We start from the raw sequence: 18,514 nt of genomic DNA on the forward strand, positions 1-18,514 counted from the left end.
GCAGTCTGTGCTTTCAGCTTTGGAGAGAGAGTGGGTGTCTTCTGACCTCAGCAGCACCTCGGGGTCTGACTTGCAGATCTGTGGTGGCCAGAGTGGTTCCCAGCCCAGGGTACTGGGCGGGTGTTTTGAATCACTTGGAGGGTGGGGATAAGAACCCAGCGTAAACCCTCCTCCTTTGGCCTGACCCTGTGGCCCCTGTTGAGTGGGGCCGTGGCCTGGAGGAGGCAGCTCAGGTCCACAGTGGTTCTGGGCCTGGTCTCCAGGGCCTGGGGGAGTTTGCCTTTGGCTCATCTCTGAGCTTCCAGGGGAGGTAACTGGATTACCTGTGTGGTTTGCTCCTGTGCTCTCGGGCTCTTACCTGAGTTGCACATAGAAACCTGCTGTTTGTGACGCTGGAGAGGAAAACAGTCCTTGTTGTCACTAACCTTTCAGTGAAGTGGAGCATTTTTTTCAGTTTGAAGGTGGGAGCAGACGTCTGTCAGTAGAAACCACAGATGTGTGCGTGTCCTGTCCCGGTGAGCACGGTTCCTGGTCTGTTGTTTGTGCTCACCGCCAGATCTTGTTAGTGCATTAAAAAAAAGACACCAGATACTGGTACCTCATGCGTTTATTACTTTAATTTTAGTATTTTGATACTTTCATTATGTATATAGTCTTAGGTATTTTACTTTATGTCTTTAGAACATCATTCTGAGGACAGGAGTTCTTTTCCATACTGTGGAGGAGTGATTCATCTCTAGACTAATGAAAGAGCTCCTTCCTGGGGGTGTGACTCAGTACACCCCCAGGGTCTTGGAGTCCCTTTAAGAAGGTGGGGCTCCTGGGAAGAGGAAGCAGCAAGGGTCGCAGGAGACAAGCAGACGTAGGCCCAGAAAACTTACAGCAGTGGCAGCAGCAGCAGCCCGGCCCAGTGCCATCGTGATTTGCTCTTTAAAGCCCTGCTGTGCAGTGGGGGGTGTGTGTGCGCGCGTCCTGTCCACTGTTTTATGCAAAATATAGCTATTGCAAAGCATCAATGCCTCTGCATATTTTGTGATAGCCTGAATTATTTAATTATGTGTAATGCATATCTTTCATATAAAATATATTTCTAGAGCTTTTTAATAGTAGCATTAAAAAAATATATAAATTCTAGAAGAAATGCACACTTCTTGCACAGAGCAGAAACGCTGCCCGGGCACAGCGTCTTGCGCGGCCAGCCCCTGACGGGTTGGGCGTTTGTCCTGCTGTCCGTGCCGACTTCATCCTGGAGGCTCAGGTGCCAGAAGGGGGACTGTGGGTCAGAGGGCACACCTGCCTCTTCTCTGTGGCTTTCAATGTTTGTTGGAAAGTTGCTCCCTAGAGTGACATCATCTCACATCCCCACCGGTGACACTGCACGGCCTTCCTCCTCACGCCCCAGTCAGCGCTGTGCATTTCCCTCTTGTCGCTGGTTTGATGGCTGTCCTGTGTTGAACGCGTCTGTGATTCATTGTGAGATTGAAGTTTTCACTGGGCTTCAGCTCCTACTGTGTTTTCTTCCTCTTGTAATCATCCCCGAGCTCTTGGTGTATCCGGGTCCTGGCAGGTGCAGGAAAGTCCCTGACCTCGGGGACCAGTCACAGGTCGCGAGGCCCTAAGAAGCTGGGTCCCCCAGCAGGACTGAGCACCCCTCGGCCCCAGGAGGGCGCTGGGTGGGGGTGTGCGGGGCCTCTGTCATGGGCGCGCCTGGAGGGGTGGCTGTGGCCTGGAGGGTGGGCCGGGAGGAAGAATCCCCAGCTCTGTCTCCCCTGGGGAGGCCCTGGTGGCTGCAGGGCCTGGAGACCAAACCTGGGAACAAATGGGGAAGAGGCAGCAGGGCGGCCTTGTCTGTGTTCCTCAGCCTTTGGAGGTCGTTAGACGCAGTCAGGAGGTCTCCCCCATGGGAAGCCCTGCTGGGTGCCCACCCCAGGGATGGCAGGTGGGGAGCAGAGGGCCGCTGTGGTCAGCGGGCAGCAGACCATTGCATGTAGAAGTGGTGTGGCCACGGGCCCTGGGCATTTTTGCCTTTCCATTCTGGTGTTAGGTTATTTGTACCTGTGTGCGGTGAAGACTCCAGCTGTGGGCAGACATAGCACAGTCTGGCAGGTTTACCGTAGGCAGCCGCACCCCATCAGGCTGTTTGAGGCGGGCCCGAGCCGAGGCGCCCAGGACAGAGCCTTCAGCCTGTGCGGGAGGCATAGCGTGGCCCCCCGACTGGAGCTCTGGGTGGAGCGGATGGTGGGTGGGCTTCGAGAAGGAGAGACGAGAAGGTGCTCTGAGCTGTCCTGCCTCCCCAGCTCTAGGGCAGTCCGCACCGGCCTGGCTGCCCTGCGGCGTGTGTGGCCGGAGCTCGTGTCTGAGAGAGCGCTGCTGCAGCCCCTGGGCCTGTGGGCTTGGAGAGGTCCTGCTGAGGGGCTGTCTGGCGCCCCGCCAGTGTGCTTAGGTGCACCCCTGGCTTCTGCCCACTTGGTGATGGCAGCCGCTTCCCACCCCTCTGTCTGGGAACCAGTTGTCCACAGCTGAGGCAGGGGGCCAGCAGGCAGGCCCCTCGCCTGGGGCCTGTCCCTGTTCTTAGCGTTGTCTGACTTCAGGTGAGCCTGCAGAGCCAGGCCCCTCTCGGGTTGGTGTGTCACGTTGCACCTGGCGCACTTCCCAGGTCGGCTCAGATGAACAGAGAGACCAGTAGTTTCTAGCCCAGGTTATTAAAGATGGTGAAGGAAAAGTCAGCTTGACCGCAGAGGGTCAGGCCAGGTGAAAGGGCCTGTGTCTGGAGCCTGCGGTGTTGAGCCAGGCGAGGTGTTCTGTGTTGCCCTGTGGGGAGCCGTCAGAAGGACGGGTGCCGTGGGTGTCCCTGGGGACCCACCGGTGGGGTGACAGTACTTGACGGTGGGATGCTCACGGGAATCCCCGGCCCCGTGTCCTCTGGCTGTGGGTAAGGACAAGAGTGGCTGCTCCGTCCCCGTCACAGGGACGCCTCCGGGGGCGGGGGCGGGGGGCACGCAGACTGGCCGTGCCCACAGCGCAGCTCTGTCAGGGCTCCGGGATCTCCTGGGGCGATGCGGCGTCCGCCTCCTCACGGCCAGTACCAGACCCTGCAGGGCTGCAGTTGATCTTGGAGAGCCTTGCACGCACAGTCCAGGACTAGCGGGGACAGAATGTTGCAAGGGGGTCAGGCCGCCCGAGTCTTATTCCCCTTCTGGCCCCTTGGCTCCATGAGCGGTTGTTACGAGGAGAGGGTCTCCCTGCGGGGGGGTCTAGTCCTGGCCCCACACTGCATGTGTGCAGGGCTGGTTTAGGCACCCCGGCTCCAGCGGTGAGCAAACGGGAGCCCGTCCGCAAGGTGCTCCCAGCTGACAGTGCACTGGGCGAGGGCCACTCGGGGGGTGTGGGCGGGAGGAGGGCGGGCCAGAGCACTGCCCTGGAGTCAGGGCCACCTGGGAGCCTCGGGGCAGGGGCGGGCCCCAGAAGGGGGTGCAGGGGGTCCCCAACAAGTCCCGCTCTCGGGAGGGTACGGGCGGATGGCGGGTGACCGCGGCGTCCTGAGAGGTGAACGCCGACGGCAGCGTCCACGGTGGAAGCGCTGGCGCAGCATGACCGTCTCCTCTCCCCTCTTCTCATCAGCCAGGGCCAACTCGTTTGTGGGAACAGCCCAGTATGTCTCTCCAGAGCTGCTCACAGAGAAATCGGCCTGTAAGAGGTAACCTGCTTTCCTCTGACCCATGCTTCTCTCTCCTCTAAAGTGCTGGTACTTCTTTCAGGTGAAATCAGTAGTTAAGAGAATGCCTTTCATGGCCTTTACCTCACTGAGCCTCCTTTGGAAGAAGTTAATGTTTTGCCTTTTAGCCAGCATCTTTCCTTTGATAACCTGCGTGTTAACTTTATTGTCACTGCTTATCCTTCCTGGGTGGTGGTTGCTCTTATGCTCTGAGATTTGGTCTTGCTCCTGTCGGAACGACTGACTGTGCAGTGGGGAACAGCGTGGCCAGCAGGTCTGTCTGATTGACCCGAGGCTTCCTGCCGTGGCCTGGAGCCCGGGGAGCCTTGACGCCACCTCTGCTCAGGTCAGCTGCTGAGTGTACCACGCTCTGCAGAGTGCAGGGCGGGCCCAGCAGGCCCTCCAGGAGCCAGGCCCGGTGGTGGCCACAGGCTGGAGGACCCAGGCAGAGGCCTCAGTTGTGGAATGAGAAGTGCAGGGGCTGGGGTGTTGTTCCCAAAGGGATGTCCGGAGCGTGGAGAGGGTTGGCGACGGGCAGTGGGCAGTGGAGGTAAAGCAGGTGGGTGCCAATGGTCTGGGGCTGGGGGCATCTGGGGGGCTGTCTGGAGCAGGCGTGAGGCAGGCGAGGATGGAGAGGCGGCGATAGGAATGGGCTATCAGGGTTCGGGGACAGGTTCTGTGGTGAGGCCTTTTCGGCTCTTCCTGCCCTGGGCCAGGCCCTTGGCCCGCAGGTGCCATCGGAGCTGACCAGGGCCCACACGGCCAGTGTCTGCGCCCGTGGGCTGCACGGCCGCCTTCCTGGCGCAACAAGCCGCTGCCAGAGGCAGAAGTGAGGATGGTTCTGGGCACAGCAGCTATTTCTGAGCCTGAAGGCTTTTCAGAAACTTTTAGGGAGTGGATGGATCCACAGGGCACAGACATTATGGGTAGAAAGATGTTAGGAAAACTTGGCCATCTTAGCAGTTGCTGAGCTCTTTGTTTTTTTGTTTTTTGTTTTGTTTCACTGAATCAACAGACTTGGAGCTCTTCCTGTGGCCAGACGCTGTTGTGGGTCAGGGCTTCCCCGTGGGGCAGTTCTCCCGCCAGGGGACTTCTGGTCTAGACAGTTCTGATGTCACACTTCACGGCTGGGAGGCACTGGGTGGAGCCGGGGGTGCCGCCCAGCGTCCCACAGTGTGAAAGCCCCAGGACGGCGGGTCCCAGACACCCCAAGGGCCCTGCTGAAGAGCCCTCCTCCAGGCGCGCTCAGCCAGACTCCAGTGTGTCCCTGCTGGCCGAGAACCGGCTTTTCCTCTCGTTGGATCACTTTTAGAAAGAGGAAGCTCTCACTGCTGATAGAGGAAGGTCTCCAGGCTCTGCTGAGGGAGAGGAGGGCACAGGGGCACTCGTCTGTGCGTTTAGACCTCTACCAGGACACACAGGGCATGGACAGCTGGCGGGCTGTACCAGGGCTGAGGGGCACGTCACTGGGCATCCTTTATGCTTTTAATTCTTAAAGTCATGTGATACGTAAAAATAGTTACGAATTTTTTTTTTTCTGATTGTAAAAGTGATACCTTTTCATTATAAAGAATTCTTAGAAAATATGAAGATTAAAAGAAAGCAATTAATGGGGAGTTCCCTGGTGGCCTAGTGGTTAGGATTCAGCACTTCCGCTGCTGTGGCCGGGTTTCAATCCCTGGTCGGGGAACTGAGATTCCTTAAGGCAAGCAGTCAGAACAAAAACAGAAAGCACTCACGGTCTCTGACCCGCTTGCAGTCGCAGACAGTGGTTTGGTGGGGCCTCTTTGCAGCTCCTTTTTTCTGTGTGTTGTGTATGTGTTTACGTAGTTTTGTACAGCTGGAATCACACTGAGTGATCAGTTTTGAATCACACTCCCTGCGATTAGCTGATGGGCATCTCCCATGTCACTCACAGTGTTGGCAGAAATCTCTTCAGAGCTGTGTGGTCTCCTCACCTGTGACCTCGGTGTAGCTTATCCAGCTTCGCTGTGGTTCCTCCCGTGTCGGGCGTGGCCTGACGCGCCTCCTGCGTGTGCACAGCCTGTGCCGGGGAAGACGGGCTCCTGCCTGAGCAGCTGGGCACCGCGCTGCCCCGTGGTCTGCTTTGAATTTCAAGAATAGAATAACTCTGTTTAACTGAGCATTTAAAGAAATCACCGGTGCATACTGCTTTCCAGAAATGTTCACTGGCTTCCCCTTTTATTTTTCATCGCATTAGAAAACATTAAATGATAAGACGCTTGTGGAAAGGTAGCCCAGGGCTGGTTCTGCTAGCGGTCCTGCTCCTTGGAGATGACCCGGGACGACTAGAGAGGCAGCCCCCCAACACACACACAGCCCGCCCCCCTTTCTGGACACTGTCGCAGCACGGGGCCGGTGCTTTTCTGTCAGCGTTTGTCTCGTGTAGCTCCCCCTGTTAACTACACTAGACAGCAGAGGACGCAAAGGGCTAAGGACTAGTTATTGAGAATGCACGCTTGTCTTTAACATGCCTTCACCCAACCTGTGTGTTGTGACTCAGATTTCTGATATGTGGCGTTTTTAACTCACATCGAGTCCTTCATCTGCCTGCCGTGCTGGTGATGCGGGTCCGAGGACAGGGCCTCCACTCAGGCCCCCAGCCCTGTAACCGGCCCGTTGTCTTGCCCACGACCTATGAGCTCGTCTCCGGAATGCCCGGTGTGGCCTCTTCCAGGAGCTGCCTGTGTCCAGCACCCCACGAGCCTTGTACGTTTAGGGCTTGCAGGGCAGCAGCTGGCTGTGCAGGGCGAGTTGCCTCTTGGTGCTTTCCTAGGGCTAAGCTGGGAGTAGAACGCAGAACTGACAGAGGAAATAAAGCATGCAAAGTGGTTCTCAGTAGGACTCTGTGGTGCCCCAAGGGGAGAGCGTGGGTGGGAGCAGGGCAGCCCCTCCAGGCTTCCTGCAGCTGGTTCCTGAGGGGCGGGCTGTGCACCAAGAGTCCAGACAGTGCAAGAGAAGTGCTCCGTGTGCAGCCTGACACTTGAACCGCGTCCGTGTCCTCAGGGCGACAGTGACGAGGAGCGACTCTGAGCCTGTGCCCTCCCTGGCACTGGAGGAGGGGCTTTTCTGCCAGTGGCTGCTGCCCTCAGGAGTGCCCACTGCTCCCTGGTCAGGGTCAGGCCAGGCCTATGGGGGCGCTGGTTGCCCCCGAGGGAGGCACCTGACCTGGCCCGGCCCAGCAGCGCCCGCAGTGTGTGCAGGACCCTCTGGTCCTGGCCCAGCAGGGAGGCCCCCTCAAGGGGAGCCCAGAGCAGGTGAGGTCTCCACCACACACTGACTTGGTTTTAAAGGAGAGGAAGGGGTGAGAAGCTGAATCGGGTGGCGTGAACAGACGGAGGGACATGAGCTGTGCTCACCGCTGAAGTTACAAATGTCACTCTCCTGTGTTTTCTCTTCCCGTGAAGTTCAGACCTTTGGGCACTTGGATGCATCATATACCAGCTTGTGGCAGGACTGCCTCCGTTCCGAGCTGGGTAAGAGACCCCGCCTGGCTCTGGCCGCCCCTTCACAGCAGCCTGATGAGGAACGGGAGAGGGCAGTCCGGGGGGGTGGGGGGCCTGTCCAGCCAGCTCTTCAGTGACCGCGGTGGCTCTCTGCGGGAGAGGGAGCCGGCTGGGTCCGGAGGGCTGCAGCTCTGTCCTGGGGTGGGCTGGGATCTGTGTGCCCCCACCCAGAATAACGGCTTTTCTTGTTTTACAGAAATGAGTATCTTATATTTCAGAAGATCATTAAGTTGGAGTATGACTTTCCTGAAAAATTCTTTCCTAAGGCGAGAGATCTTGTGGAAAAACTTCTGGTAACTGTTTTGCATTTTCTTCTGGTGAGCTCATCCAGTAGCCACCCCCTGAGTCCCTTTCGTCTTGTGGTCAGAGGGGCTTTCCTTGGCAGCACCATGTTTAATAAAGGGCGTTTGAGGGTAGGTAATGGTTGTAGGTAGATGTGTGTCTCCAGTCTCTTCCCATCAAGCCTTTTCAGTTCCCAGGTGTCTGATTTCTGACCTTAGTTAAGACAGGAAGTTACTCTAGTGCTCTGCAGTTGCTCGTCAGCACACACAGCACTTCAGGCTGCGGGGCGCTGGGGCTGTTTATGCTGCGTGGCTGGTGGTGTAAGTTCCGCCCAGCGACGTTGGTGAGTGTCCGCTTTAGAGTCAGGCATGCGAGGTGTCAGACGTCAGCATAGGGACAGTGTGCCCAGGAAGGGAGTGTGTGTGTTCTGGAAACCGCAGTGTCCTTTCCCCTGGTGTGTGTTGGCTCCACACCTTCCCTTTTCTTGGTCTGGGCGGGAGGGGTGCGTCTGCCTCTGCCCGCCTGGCCCTCCTGCGCTGTCCCCAGTGGGGGAGGCCTGCGTCCTCCATGGAGCTGGGGGCAGCCGGATGCCGAGGTCCCTTGGAGCCCTCTCGGTGAACTCTTCATTCTTTTATTGAAGCCAGTGAGCTCCTCTTTCTTGTTTTAGGATTTTAAGAGGATTCTTGCCACTATTTGTGAACTTTTAATGTCGTGATTCGTTTGCACCTGTGTGAGGAGGGGCAGAGACTCCAGAAAAGTGAAAGGACCCCTGAGGGTGACTCCGTTGTCCCCAGCCCTCCGTGTCCTTCCAAGTTCCAAGAGACCCCAAGAACTGAGAACTACTCAGAAGAGTTTTTTGGGTCAGAATTGTGTTTTAACCCTAATGCCCACTTGTCTCAACTTCTGTTTCAGGTTTTAGATGCCACAAAGCGATTAGGCTGTGAAGAAATGGAGGGGTATGGCCCTCTGAAAGCCCACCCGTTCTTTGAGTCCATCTCGTGGGAGGACCTGCATCACCAGACGCCCCCAAAGCTCACGGCTTACTTGCCGGCCATGTCGGAAGACGACGAGGACTGCTATGGCAACGTGAGCCACACTGCGGCATCCCTCAGGGGGGACGGTGGCCGGAGCGAGAGCTAGTGGAGATACGTGGTGGAGGGCGGTGAACACTGGCCTCGAGGTCCCCACTGGGACTGAAGAGGCTTCCGTGCGCCCCGAGTAGAGTGCCAGGCCCTGGGCGCGTCCCTGTCACCTCTCCTCTAGTTAGTTTTGCCCAAAGGGACTGGCCCAGAGCCTGGGTACCAGTTCTCCTGGTGGGCTTCTGTCTTTGCATTTTGGCTGGTATCTTTATAATTGTGTCTCTGGAGACATTCTGGAGTGCTTCCTCTATTCCCAGAGAGGCCTGGGCACTGCTGCTTTGCGCTTTCAGGGCACGTAGCCTCGAGGATGGACGCTGGTTGCCGTCGGCTCCCGGCGCCCGACTCTAGGCCTGGGGTGGGTGCAGAGGCCCTTGCTGTGCTTGGTCCCTTCACTCTGCTGGGGGAGGCCGTGTTTGTGTGCAGTTTCAGATGTTTTTATCGTCAGCCGCAGTCCATTTTTTGGTGTGATTTCTGTCATTATGGCTTGCAACCAGTCGTCATATAGCGCTCCACCTCAGTTGACTGAGGAATTCTAGAGTTTATCTTAAAAGTCACTCACAGCTGAGTTAAAATTACAACAGGCATCGCCTCCTGGAGATTAAGAGCGCCTCTTTATGGCTTCCACCTACCTTTTGAAGCTGTACGTCCCCCTTCTTTTGCCCTAAAATATCCTTTATGCTCAGACTCAAGGAGACCCAGACATGGGGAGTCATCTGTGCCCCCCACTCTGGTCTGCTTCCCTGTCTCACTGGCTCCAGCTGTCCGCGTCCTTTGCACACGCAGAGGACTTCCACCTTGGCCCTAGAGGCCGACCAGACCCTTGAGCCCTGATGCTGGCATGGGGAGGGTCCCCAGGGCCTGTGGCAGGGGGATCCCACAGAGGGCCACACTCTGCTGGCTGGGCTCCGAGGGAGTCGTTGTCTCTGATCTCAGTGCCTGGGAACCCTGGCTCCACGGGGCGTGTATACACTCCTGCCTGTCGTGTGCAGGCCCTCTGTCTGCTGTCTCATCGTGTTTGCCAGGGTGAGAGCTCTGGTGTTGCCACCTTAATCCTGACCCTGCAGGGCGGCATGGGACCCACGGAGGTCAGCAGGCCCAGGTCCCGGCTCTCCCCTTCCTGTAGGTCAGGACTGAAGATAACCCCCTCTCTCAGGGGTGAACAGCTTCTGAGATTGCTGTCAGAAGTGGGGCGCAGGGCAGGTCGGGCCCAGCCTGAGGCTTGGTGGCCAGCTGTGCAGTGAGGAGAAGTCTGAGTGGCCCACACTGGTCAGGGTACTCCGAGCGGGGCCCCTGGTCAGCAGCTTGTCTGCCTGGGGGCTCGACCTTCAGGATGTGGGCCACGGGGTGCCCTCCAGGGCAGGGGGGTCAGGATGCTGGGGGCGGAGGGGAGCCGGGCGCCACGCTCACTGCCTGCTCTCCCCGCAGTACGACAATCTCCTGAGCCAGTTCGGCTGCATGCAGGTGTCCGCGTCCTCCTCCTCGCACTCCCTGTCGGCCGTGGACACGGGTCTGCCCCAGCGGGTGGGCAGCAACATCGAGCAGTACATCCACGACCTGGACACGAACTCCTTTGAACTGGACTTACAGTTTTCTGAAGACGAGAAGAGGTTGTTGTTGGAGAAGCAGGCAAGCGGAAACCCTTGGTAAGGATGCACGGGCATGAGCAGCGCCGTGAGTCCCGCTTTCTGTCCCCGCTGCCGTCAGGGCCCCGGCACGCATAGCTGCCTTTTGCACATGAGGACCCGACCCTCGAAGCGCTGAACTGAAAGTAGGTGTTGGGAGCGCTGGCTGGGGCTGTGTGGGGTTGGCGCCCTGGAGCTCAGCAGGCCAGGCACGCCAGCAGTGTGCTTGGACTGGGATCCGCTAGTATATCCACCACTCCCTGGTGGAGCGTTTAGGATGTTCCAAGCTTTGGCTCTAGATCACCCTCTGCACGTGGCTCTCATTTGTCTCGTTCATGGTGCGCCCTGAGGTGGCGGGTGGGGCATGCCTGTTTAAGGAGGCAGTGCTTAGTGTCCACGGCGCCTGAGAGCCTCTGTTTCCCGAGGGCCCCCCTGCCCTTGGGTGTCCGGCTGCTCTAGAAATGGGCCGTGTGAACGGACGCCTGTATTCTGGTCGGGGCATACCTCTTCATGTGTGTTGGCCACTTGTATTTATTTTTTGAGGTACTTTTGTGTCCTTTCACCCTTTTTTGGGTGTACATTTTACGTCTTTTGAAAATTGACTTTTCAGCGCCATGGATATGAAGACTGTTCCTTGTTTGTTGAGAAAGCGTTATTCTTCAGTTTATCTTTTTATTCTACTTGCGCATCATATTTTTGGGAGGAGAAGTTGCAAATTCTTACAAAGTAAAACCAGTTGGTGTGTTTCTTTCCTGCTTTCCATCGTGGTCCTGTTGAAAAGAGGTTCTCTGCCTGGACATTGTCTTCAAGCGTTTTCTTGGTTTCACTTTTTGCACGGGCAGAGAGGAGCTTTTGCAGGGCCAAGAGGAAGACCCTGAGTTCTCTGAATCCTGGCAGGGAGGAATCCACTCCAGAGAAACTGGGCACAAGTGTATGAAACAGAAGTGAGACAGACGCTGCTTTCCCCGCCTGTGGGGTCTGAGCAACTTGCCGTGTTGTGTCTGTGAACAGTATCTTTGCTGTTTTGGTGCCCGAGAAGTTGCAGCAGCATCTGGAGACCAGTCACTCAGAATTTCAGAGAGAAAAGAATGGAATGTTGTAAGTGACACGTGACGAGCTCTTTCCAACCCAGACATCGTGCAGCCCCTGGAGCGCCTTAGCGAGGAGTTAGGTGTGGTAGATCGCTCGAAGTCCGAAGAGTCTCAGCCCCTGGCCCTGCCGACAGCCCCTGGGGCCACGAGCATGGTCCGTAACTCACTGGATTGAAGATGTGGCTGCTGACATGGGGAGAGAGTTGGTGCCTCTGCCTCCACGTGGCTCTCTCCCCTTCCAGGTGGACAGACCTCCAGTGGGACTGCACTCACTCACTACTTGGCTGGCGTCTGTCTGCAGGCATTTGCCCCAGCTTGCCATCAAGGAAAGCGTTCTTTTACATTTTCCCTGTGTGGCTTGGCAGGAAGCGCCGTGTGTGAGACAGTCTGTGCTGAGCACCCCTTTTGAATATCACGACTTCTTCTGGAACAAACGCGTTGCCATGTAGTGATGGTGCCAGAGCAGTCGTGGGCAGGCCCGCCAGCTGCGGGGCCAGGCGGTGCGAGGAGAGCCGGCTCTACAGCCACCGGTCACAGGCAGAGGAAGACAAGCAGCCTGCTAGGGAGGACGCGTTTGGGGAGTGTGCTGTGGAGCGGGTGAGAGGGCTGCAGAACGCCTCCTGCTGTCCCGGCCCCCGGGGCGAGGCCGCTCAGGACGGGCTCTGCATGCTGACCTCGCTGGGAGCTGGACGTCTGGTCTGCTTCTGGAAGCCCGTTTCCACTGGAAGGTCTGCCTGCCAGTTGGGGTTATCCACTCAGCTGTTCAACCAGTGTTGTTCTGGGAAATGAATGGAATGAGCCTGTAGCTTCAGGGAAAACAACTGCTAGTGTTTGTTGCCAGTGATAAAATCACAGCCTTCAAGTGAAAATTAGAATTTGGGGAAACTTTACCCGTCACTGTCAGCTTGACACCTTCCCAGTGCTTAAAAGAGAAAGTGCTTTTGAGGAGAAACGTAGCGATGTTTGTGGATTGATTTGTTGATATCATAGAATGAAATTGGTCAGGATTCAGAAGATCTCCATAACTCAGCGAACCAATGTTGAGTGCTGTCAGACCACGTCAGGGTGGAGGATCCAGTCCCAGTGCAAGGTGATGGGTGGGTTCTGGTGTCACAGACTATGAAAAATTCATTCCTGGGGATTTGGATTCCACGTGGCAGCTAACCTGTAAGAAACGACACTCGGAGACTTCTGATGTAGTCTCCGGTAGCCTTGGGCTGGTAGTTGCTGGTAGCCTTGGGCTGGTGGCCTTGAGGTGGGCCTTCTCAGGGTCTGGGGTAGGGTGGGAGAGAGTGAGGAGGAGGAAACTGGCTCTGGAGTCAGGAAAGGGGGGGTTACCCTGTCACCCCATGTGAAGTGACATGGGCAACTGGCACATGAGTGGTGGAAGCCAGAGGCTGTGGGGCAGCGGGCTGCGTTAAAGCTGCGGCCACATGCCGCCTACATGCTGAGAGTCAGGTGTGTCTCTGGCTCGGGTCTGCGAAGAAGAATGCCCACAGATAGCTGAAAGGCTGTTAAAGCACTCCTCTGAGGTCTTCATGCGCTTCAGCCTGGACACAGCCCGCATCACAGCAGAGTGAAAGCAGAAACGGATAGGAAAACCCAGCTTTCTGTGGAGCCGGATGTTAGAGGAGTTTGCAGAACATATAACAGTTTTCTGCTTTTTGTTAATTACCATTGTTTTGAAAGAAGTTATTTTAAAAATTAATTCATTTATATTAATATGGGATGGGTTTACTTCACCTTTTAATGAGCTAAATGTTTGAAATCTGTTTTAATTTCTTACACATAAGTATGCATCTGACCCAAATGAAGGAGAGCTCTCTGGGGTCTTTGTAAAGTTGAGTGCATAAAGGGGCGTCACGCCCTGAAGGCTTCAGAGAGGGCACTTGGAGCGAGCTGGCTATGGCCGCCTGGCCCTCCCTCCCCTGCCTGGCAGCCTGGTGTGGGAGCCCCGCCATGGGGCCTGTGGAGCCACCGCGGGGCCGTGGCTGGCTGACAGCCCTCCTGTGGCAGCCAGGGCTCGCTGGTAGCCTTGGGCTGATGGCCTTGAGGTGGGCCTTCTCAGGGTCTGGGTAGGGTGGGAGAGGGTGAGGAGGAGGGAACTGGCTCTGGAGTCAGTAAAGGGGGTTACCCTGTCACCCCATGTGAAGTGACATGGGCAGCTGGCACCTGAGTGGTGGAAGCCAGAGGCTGTAGGGCAGCGGGCTGCGTTAAAGCCGCAGCCATACGCCGCCTACGTGCTGAGAGTCAGGTGTGTCTCTGACTCGGGTCTGCACGCTTGTCAGAGAGGCGGTGCCAATGCCGGGTGGGGCCTGGGCGCTCCCTTCAGGAAAGTGGGGATTGCCTTTTGGAAGTAAAAGATGAAAATGCTTCCTTAGTCCTTACACGTTTCAGGGTAGCTGACTGGTTGGTCAGCCGAGTGAGTGGGCTGCTGAGCTGTGGCTGCTGCCCAGCCACTCTGCACGCTGCTCCTGGGCTTTCTCACCGCAGCCGCTGCATCCAGCCTGCACCCAGCTTGGGCTGCTCCCGCCCTGCCCACCGTGGTTCTCCTGTCTTGGGAGAAGCCGGGAGGGAGCATGCAGGCAGAGGCCTTGTGCCAGGAGACGGCCAGCCCTGCGTCTGCAGGTTCCCGGACAGGACTGTTCCTGCTGTGAGCATGTGTGCTCCTCTTTGCTGTCGTTGTGTCCTGAGGGTAAATTCCTGGGAGCGGGATAACTGCAGTATTCAGCGAGTCCCTCCTGTGGTCACTGCACCCCAGCGCACCCCAGGAGAACGCCAGAGGAGTAGGGCTCGGTGTCTTTGTTTGGAGCCATACCAAAGAATGCTCAAACTACCACACAATTGCACTCATCTCACACGCTAGTAAAGTAATGCTCAAAATTCTCCAAGCCAGGCTTCAGCAATATGTGAACCGTGAACTTACAGATGTTCAAGCTGGTTTTAGAAAAGGCTGAGGAACCAGAGATCAAATTGCCAACATCCGCTGGATCATAGAAAAAGCAAGAGAGTTCCAGAAAAACATCTATTTCTGCTTTCTTGACTATGCCAAAGCCTTTGACTGTGTGGTTCACAATAAACTGTGGAAAATTCTGAAAGAGATGGGAATACCAGACCACCTGACCTGCCTCTTGAGAAACCTATATGCAGGTCAGGAAGCAACAGTTAGAACTGGACATGGAACAACAGACTGGTTCCAAATAGGAAAAGGAGTTCGTCAAGGCTGTATATTGTCACCCTGCTTATTTAACTTCTATGCAGAGTACATCATGAGAAACGCTGGACTGGAAGAAACACAAGCTGGAATCAAGATTGCCGGGAGAAATATCAGTAACCTCAGACATGCAGATGACACCACCCTTATGGCAGAAAGTGAAGAGGAACTCAAAAGCCTCTTGATGAAAGTGGAGAGTGAAAAAGTTGGCTTAAAGCTCAACATTCAGAAAACGAAGATCATGGCATCCGGTCCCATCACTTCATGGGAAATAGATGGGGAAACAAGAAACAGTGTCAGACTTTATTTTTTGGGGTTCCAAAATCAGTGCAGATGGTGACTGCAGCCATGAAATTAAAAGACGCTTACTCCTTGGAAGGAAAGTTATGTCCAACCTAGATAGCATATTCAGAAGCAGAGACATCACTTTGCCAACAAAGTGTGGTCATGTATGGATGTGAGAGTTGGACTGTGAAGAAGGCTGAGCGCCGAAGAATTGATGCTTTTGAACTGTGGTGTTGGAGAAGACTCTTGCGAGTCCCTTGGACTGCAAGGAGATCCAACCAGTCCATTCTGAAGGAGATCAGCCCTGGGATTTCTTTGGAAGGAATGATGCTAAAGCTGAAACTCCAGTACTTTGGCCATCTCATGCAAAGGGTTGACTCATTGGAAAAGACTCTGATGCTGGGAGGAATTGGGGACAGGAGGAGAAGGGGACGACAGAGGATGAGATGGCTGCATGGCATCACTGACTCGATGGACGTGAGTCTCAGTGAACTCCAGGAGTTGGTGATGGACAGGGAGGCCTGGTGTGCTGCGATTCATGGGGTCACAAAGAGTCGGACACGACTGAGCGACTGATCTGATGGCGAATTTGGGGCCACTTCATTTCTCTGGGGAGAATTTCCAGCCCGTGTCCTTGGCTCAGCTTTCTCTCAAGGTTTTAACCCATAAAAGCTGCTTTGTGTGCATTCTGGAGCTCAGGTGTTGGCTGTCTGTAGGTTATCTTCGCGGAAGGTCTTCTCCAGCCTGTTTTCCTGTAAATTGTGGTTATTTCTGTAGTTAGAGGTTCCTTTTGTTCCCTTGTATCGTGTGCGTTATTCTGTTTGGTGACTTGTTTTCAGCGTAGAGAAGGGTCCCTCCCACCGTAGCTTGCCCGCTGTCCCCTGCTGTCTGGTCTGCTGTTTGACCTCTTTGTGCCGTCCCCGTGGAGGCTGCTTCTGTCCTTGCCTGCCTGGCTTCCCGGGCAACCCGGCCCCTACCGCCCAGCTAACTGTGGGCCTTGGCGGCGAGGTCCTTGACCAGCCTGGGACTAGACTATACTCGGGACACACACACACAGATACACACACACACACACACACAGCCCTGGGAATACACTTTACTCGGGAGACACACAAATACACACACACCCCTGGGACTAGACTGTACTCGGGGGACACACACACAGATACACACACACACGCACACACACTCCATTGTCAGATCAGATAATCTGATCATCTCCTGCCTGTCATCAGTGTGTGGTTCTGACGTGGTGGGACCTGCTGGTCAAAGGGGCTCCTCTTGGGCCCCATGGGTTCATCTGCGTGTTTCTACCCTGCGGGAGACCCTCATTATGTCTCTTCATGAACTTCTTGATTTTTTCTCTTTGTTTCAAGTCTTGTTTTTGTTTGGTTTTTAAGTATCTCTCAGAGGAAGCATCACACTTTTCCTCATGAAAGTCGCAACACTTTTTGTTGTTGTTAACATTCCTCTGAGTTGTTTTCAGAACCCAGACGGTGCTGTGTCAGTTTAACTGGGTCTGGGTCCTTCGTGGGGGGCCCTAGTTTAGTGGGGTCTGTGGGGCAGGCATTGTCTGGTGGATTTGGTGGGGCAGACCTGGAGGCCAGTTAAACTCATGGGAGAACGTGGCCCCCCAGCCAGGCTGTCTCCTCGCATGTGAGCCAGTCCCAGGAGGAGCCAGGAGAGCGGGTAGTCTGCTCACTTCTGGGGTAAGATCGTTGCTGTGTGAGGTGACAAGCGTCTTACGCCTTTTACTGTTTCTACAGTAGAACCTTTAGATCAAGAATTTCAGTCAAGTCAGACAAAACGTAAAGCACTAACGGCTAGCTTTAACCAAAAGAGAGAACCTGCAGACGCTAATGTCCCAGGAGTCAAAGTGGACGGTACTTGTTACTAATATGTTTTAAGTCAGAATCTCTGTTTGGGAGTTTTTCTTCTAAATTCCTGCCATGTTGGGATACAAGTGCTTTGTTACTATGATAGAAACACCAGATGAGATGTTCTTAAACCAAGTTTCCAACTTGGCTCTTTAGGGATTCGTGATTCTAAAGAGCACAGTGGTTTCTGAGCGCCGCGTCGGGGTCCCAGCTTAGTGCGGTGACGTGAGAACAGCAGTCTCTCTTTCACCCCAGCTTTGCTTCCAAGTGGCGAGCACGTGTGTTCCCGCCATCTGCCCGTGCCTTCCCCTGTCGAGCAGACGGTGCTGAGGAGAGCCAAGGCTGGGGTCTTGCCAGCGCCCATGGCCCCGGGCCCACGGGCAGGCGCGGTTCTGTGCGGCACCCGCGCTCAGGCGCATCTGCAGTTTGCTCCCCTCACTGGAGTGCGCTTGGGTCTCTGAAGGGGGAGGCTCTCACAGTGCTGTCGGGGAGTTTGTTCTGAGGGAGGAGTTTGGAGAGTTTCTGACTCTGACATGAGTGTCTGATCCTTGTTTTCTTTTTTTTTACAGGCACCAGTTTGTAGAAAATAATTTAATACTAAAAATGGGTCCAGTAGACAAGCGGAAGGTAAGTTAGAGTCCGGAGGCGCCTTCCTGAGCGTCCGTGTCTTACTCCATTCCTCCCTCTCAGAGATCGTCTCTGCATGTCAGAGCTAAGGACGGCCTCAGCCACTCGGGGAGACCTCTGAGAGCACATGAGGCTGGGCATATAGAAATTCGGCCTCTTGTTGCTGACTGGGGAGCCAGGGTTCTGATTTCTGCCCGATGCTGGGGTTGGTCACTGAGGTCAAGGTTTCTGTCTGAGGAGCCTCTCTTTATATCCCAGCAAGTCATTTATTACTTTATCAGGATTGTTTTTGAAAGTCTTACTCTGTTTTATGAATTAATTAAATGGATTAACGCGTCCAAAAATAACAGACTCTGTACACGTTCTCTCTCCGCTGCTGTGGGCCCTTGTCGGCTCAGGCTCCCCCACCCCCGGCGTCTCTGCCCCGAGAGCCTCTGTGAAGGTGGCGGGCAGGGGGTCAGCATGCAGGACTCGGCCTTGGCGTGGAGAAGAGGGTCTGGGAAGCGGCAGGGCCTGGGTGCTGAGGGCAGGCTCTCGGGCCAGGCTGCGGCCCCATCCCGTGCGGCAGCCAGAGTAGGACGCTCCGTCCTGGACGCCGGGATCCAGCTCGCACCAGCAGGCGTGGTGCTGCTGCTTCCATCTGACCCGGGGGCCTGGTCCTGATCAGGGGAGGTGTGCCTGCCCCTGTCCCAGGCCAGTGGGCAGGGCCGGTGGTGGTCCCCGTGCTGGAGCGCCCCGACAGTCCAGCATCCGAGGCGGCAGCGGGAGCACTCAGCCTCCACTCTGAGCCTTAACAAGCAGAGTCCTTTCTTTCCTGTTGTCATTTGTACCAGGGTTTATTTGCACGGCGACGACAGCTGCTGCTCACGGAAGGGCCACACTTGTATTACGTGGATCCTGTCAACAAAGTCTTGAAAGGTGAAATTCCATGGTCACAAGAACTCCGACCAGAGGCCAAGAATTTTAAAACCTTCTTTGTGCACACGGTGAGTTTGTCCCCACGGGCTCCCCTGCTGGGCACTCGGGCCTCTGTGCCTCCAGCCAGAGCGGTCGAATGCTGTGTCCAGTGGGGCAGGTGAGGGGGGGGTCGTGGTCCCCCCTTCCCCACACGCCAGGGATCCCAGCGTTCACGGCT

General features: G+C 55.7%; 1 protein-coding gene across 2 annotated transcripts in view; it reads left to right on the top strand.

Moving 5' to 3' along the window:
• The window catches only part of PDPK1 (3-phosphoinositide dependent protein kinase 1), a 73,185-nt gene that overhangs the window by 48,937 nt on the left and 5,734 nt on the right, over nucleotides 1–18,514 (top strand). For both annotated transcript variants that reach the window (XM_059881509.1, XM_024985289.2), the window contains exons 7-13: nucleotides 3,622–3,697; nucleotides 7,144–7,212; nucleotides 7,439–7,535; nucleotides 8,437–8,610; nucleotides 10,089–10,306; nucleotides 17,322–17,379; nucleotides 18,213–18,365. In XM_059881509.1, the coding sequence (XP_059737492.1) occupies nucleotides 3,622–3,697; nucleotides 7,144–7,212; nucleotides 7,439–7,535; nucleotides 8,437–8,610; nucleotides 10,089–10,306; nucleotides 17,322–17,379; nucleotides 18,213–18,365 (845 nt within the window). The remainder of the gene's footprint in view (nucleotides 1–3,621; nucleotides 3,698–7,143; nucleotides 7,213–7,438; nucleotides 7,536–8,436; nucleotides 8,611–10,088; nucleotides 10,307–17,321; nucleotides 17,380–18,212; nucleotides 18,366–18,514) is intronic.

The sequence above is a fragment of the Bos taurus genome, chromosome 25 (genome assembly GCF_002263795.3).
Source record: "Bos taurus isolate L1 Dominette 01449 registration number 42190680 breed Hereford chromosome 25, ARS-UCD2.0, whole genome shotgun sequence".
Taxonomy (NCBI): domain Eukaryota; kingdom Metazoa; phylum Chordata; class Mammalia; order Artiodactyla; family Bovidae; genus Bos; species Bos taurus.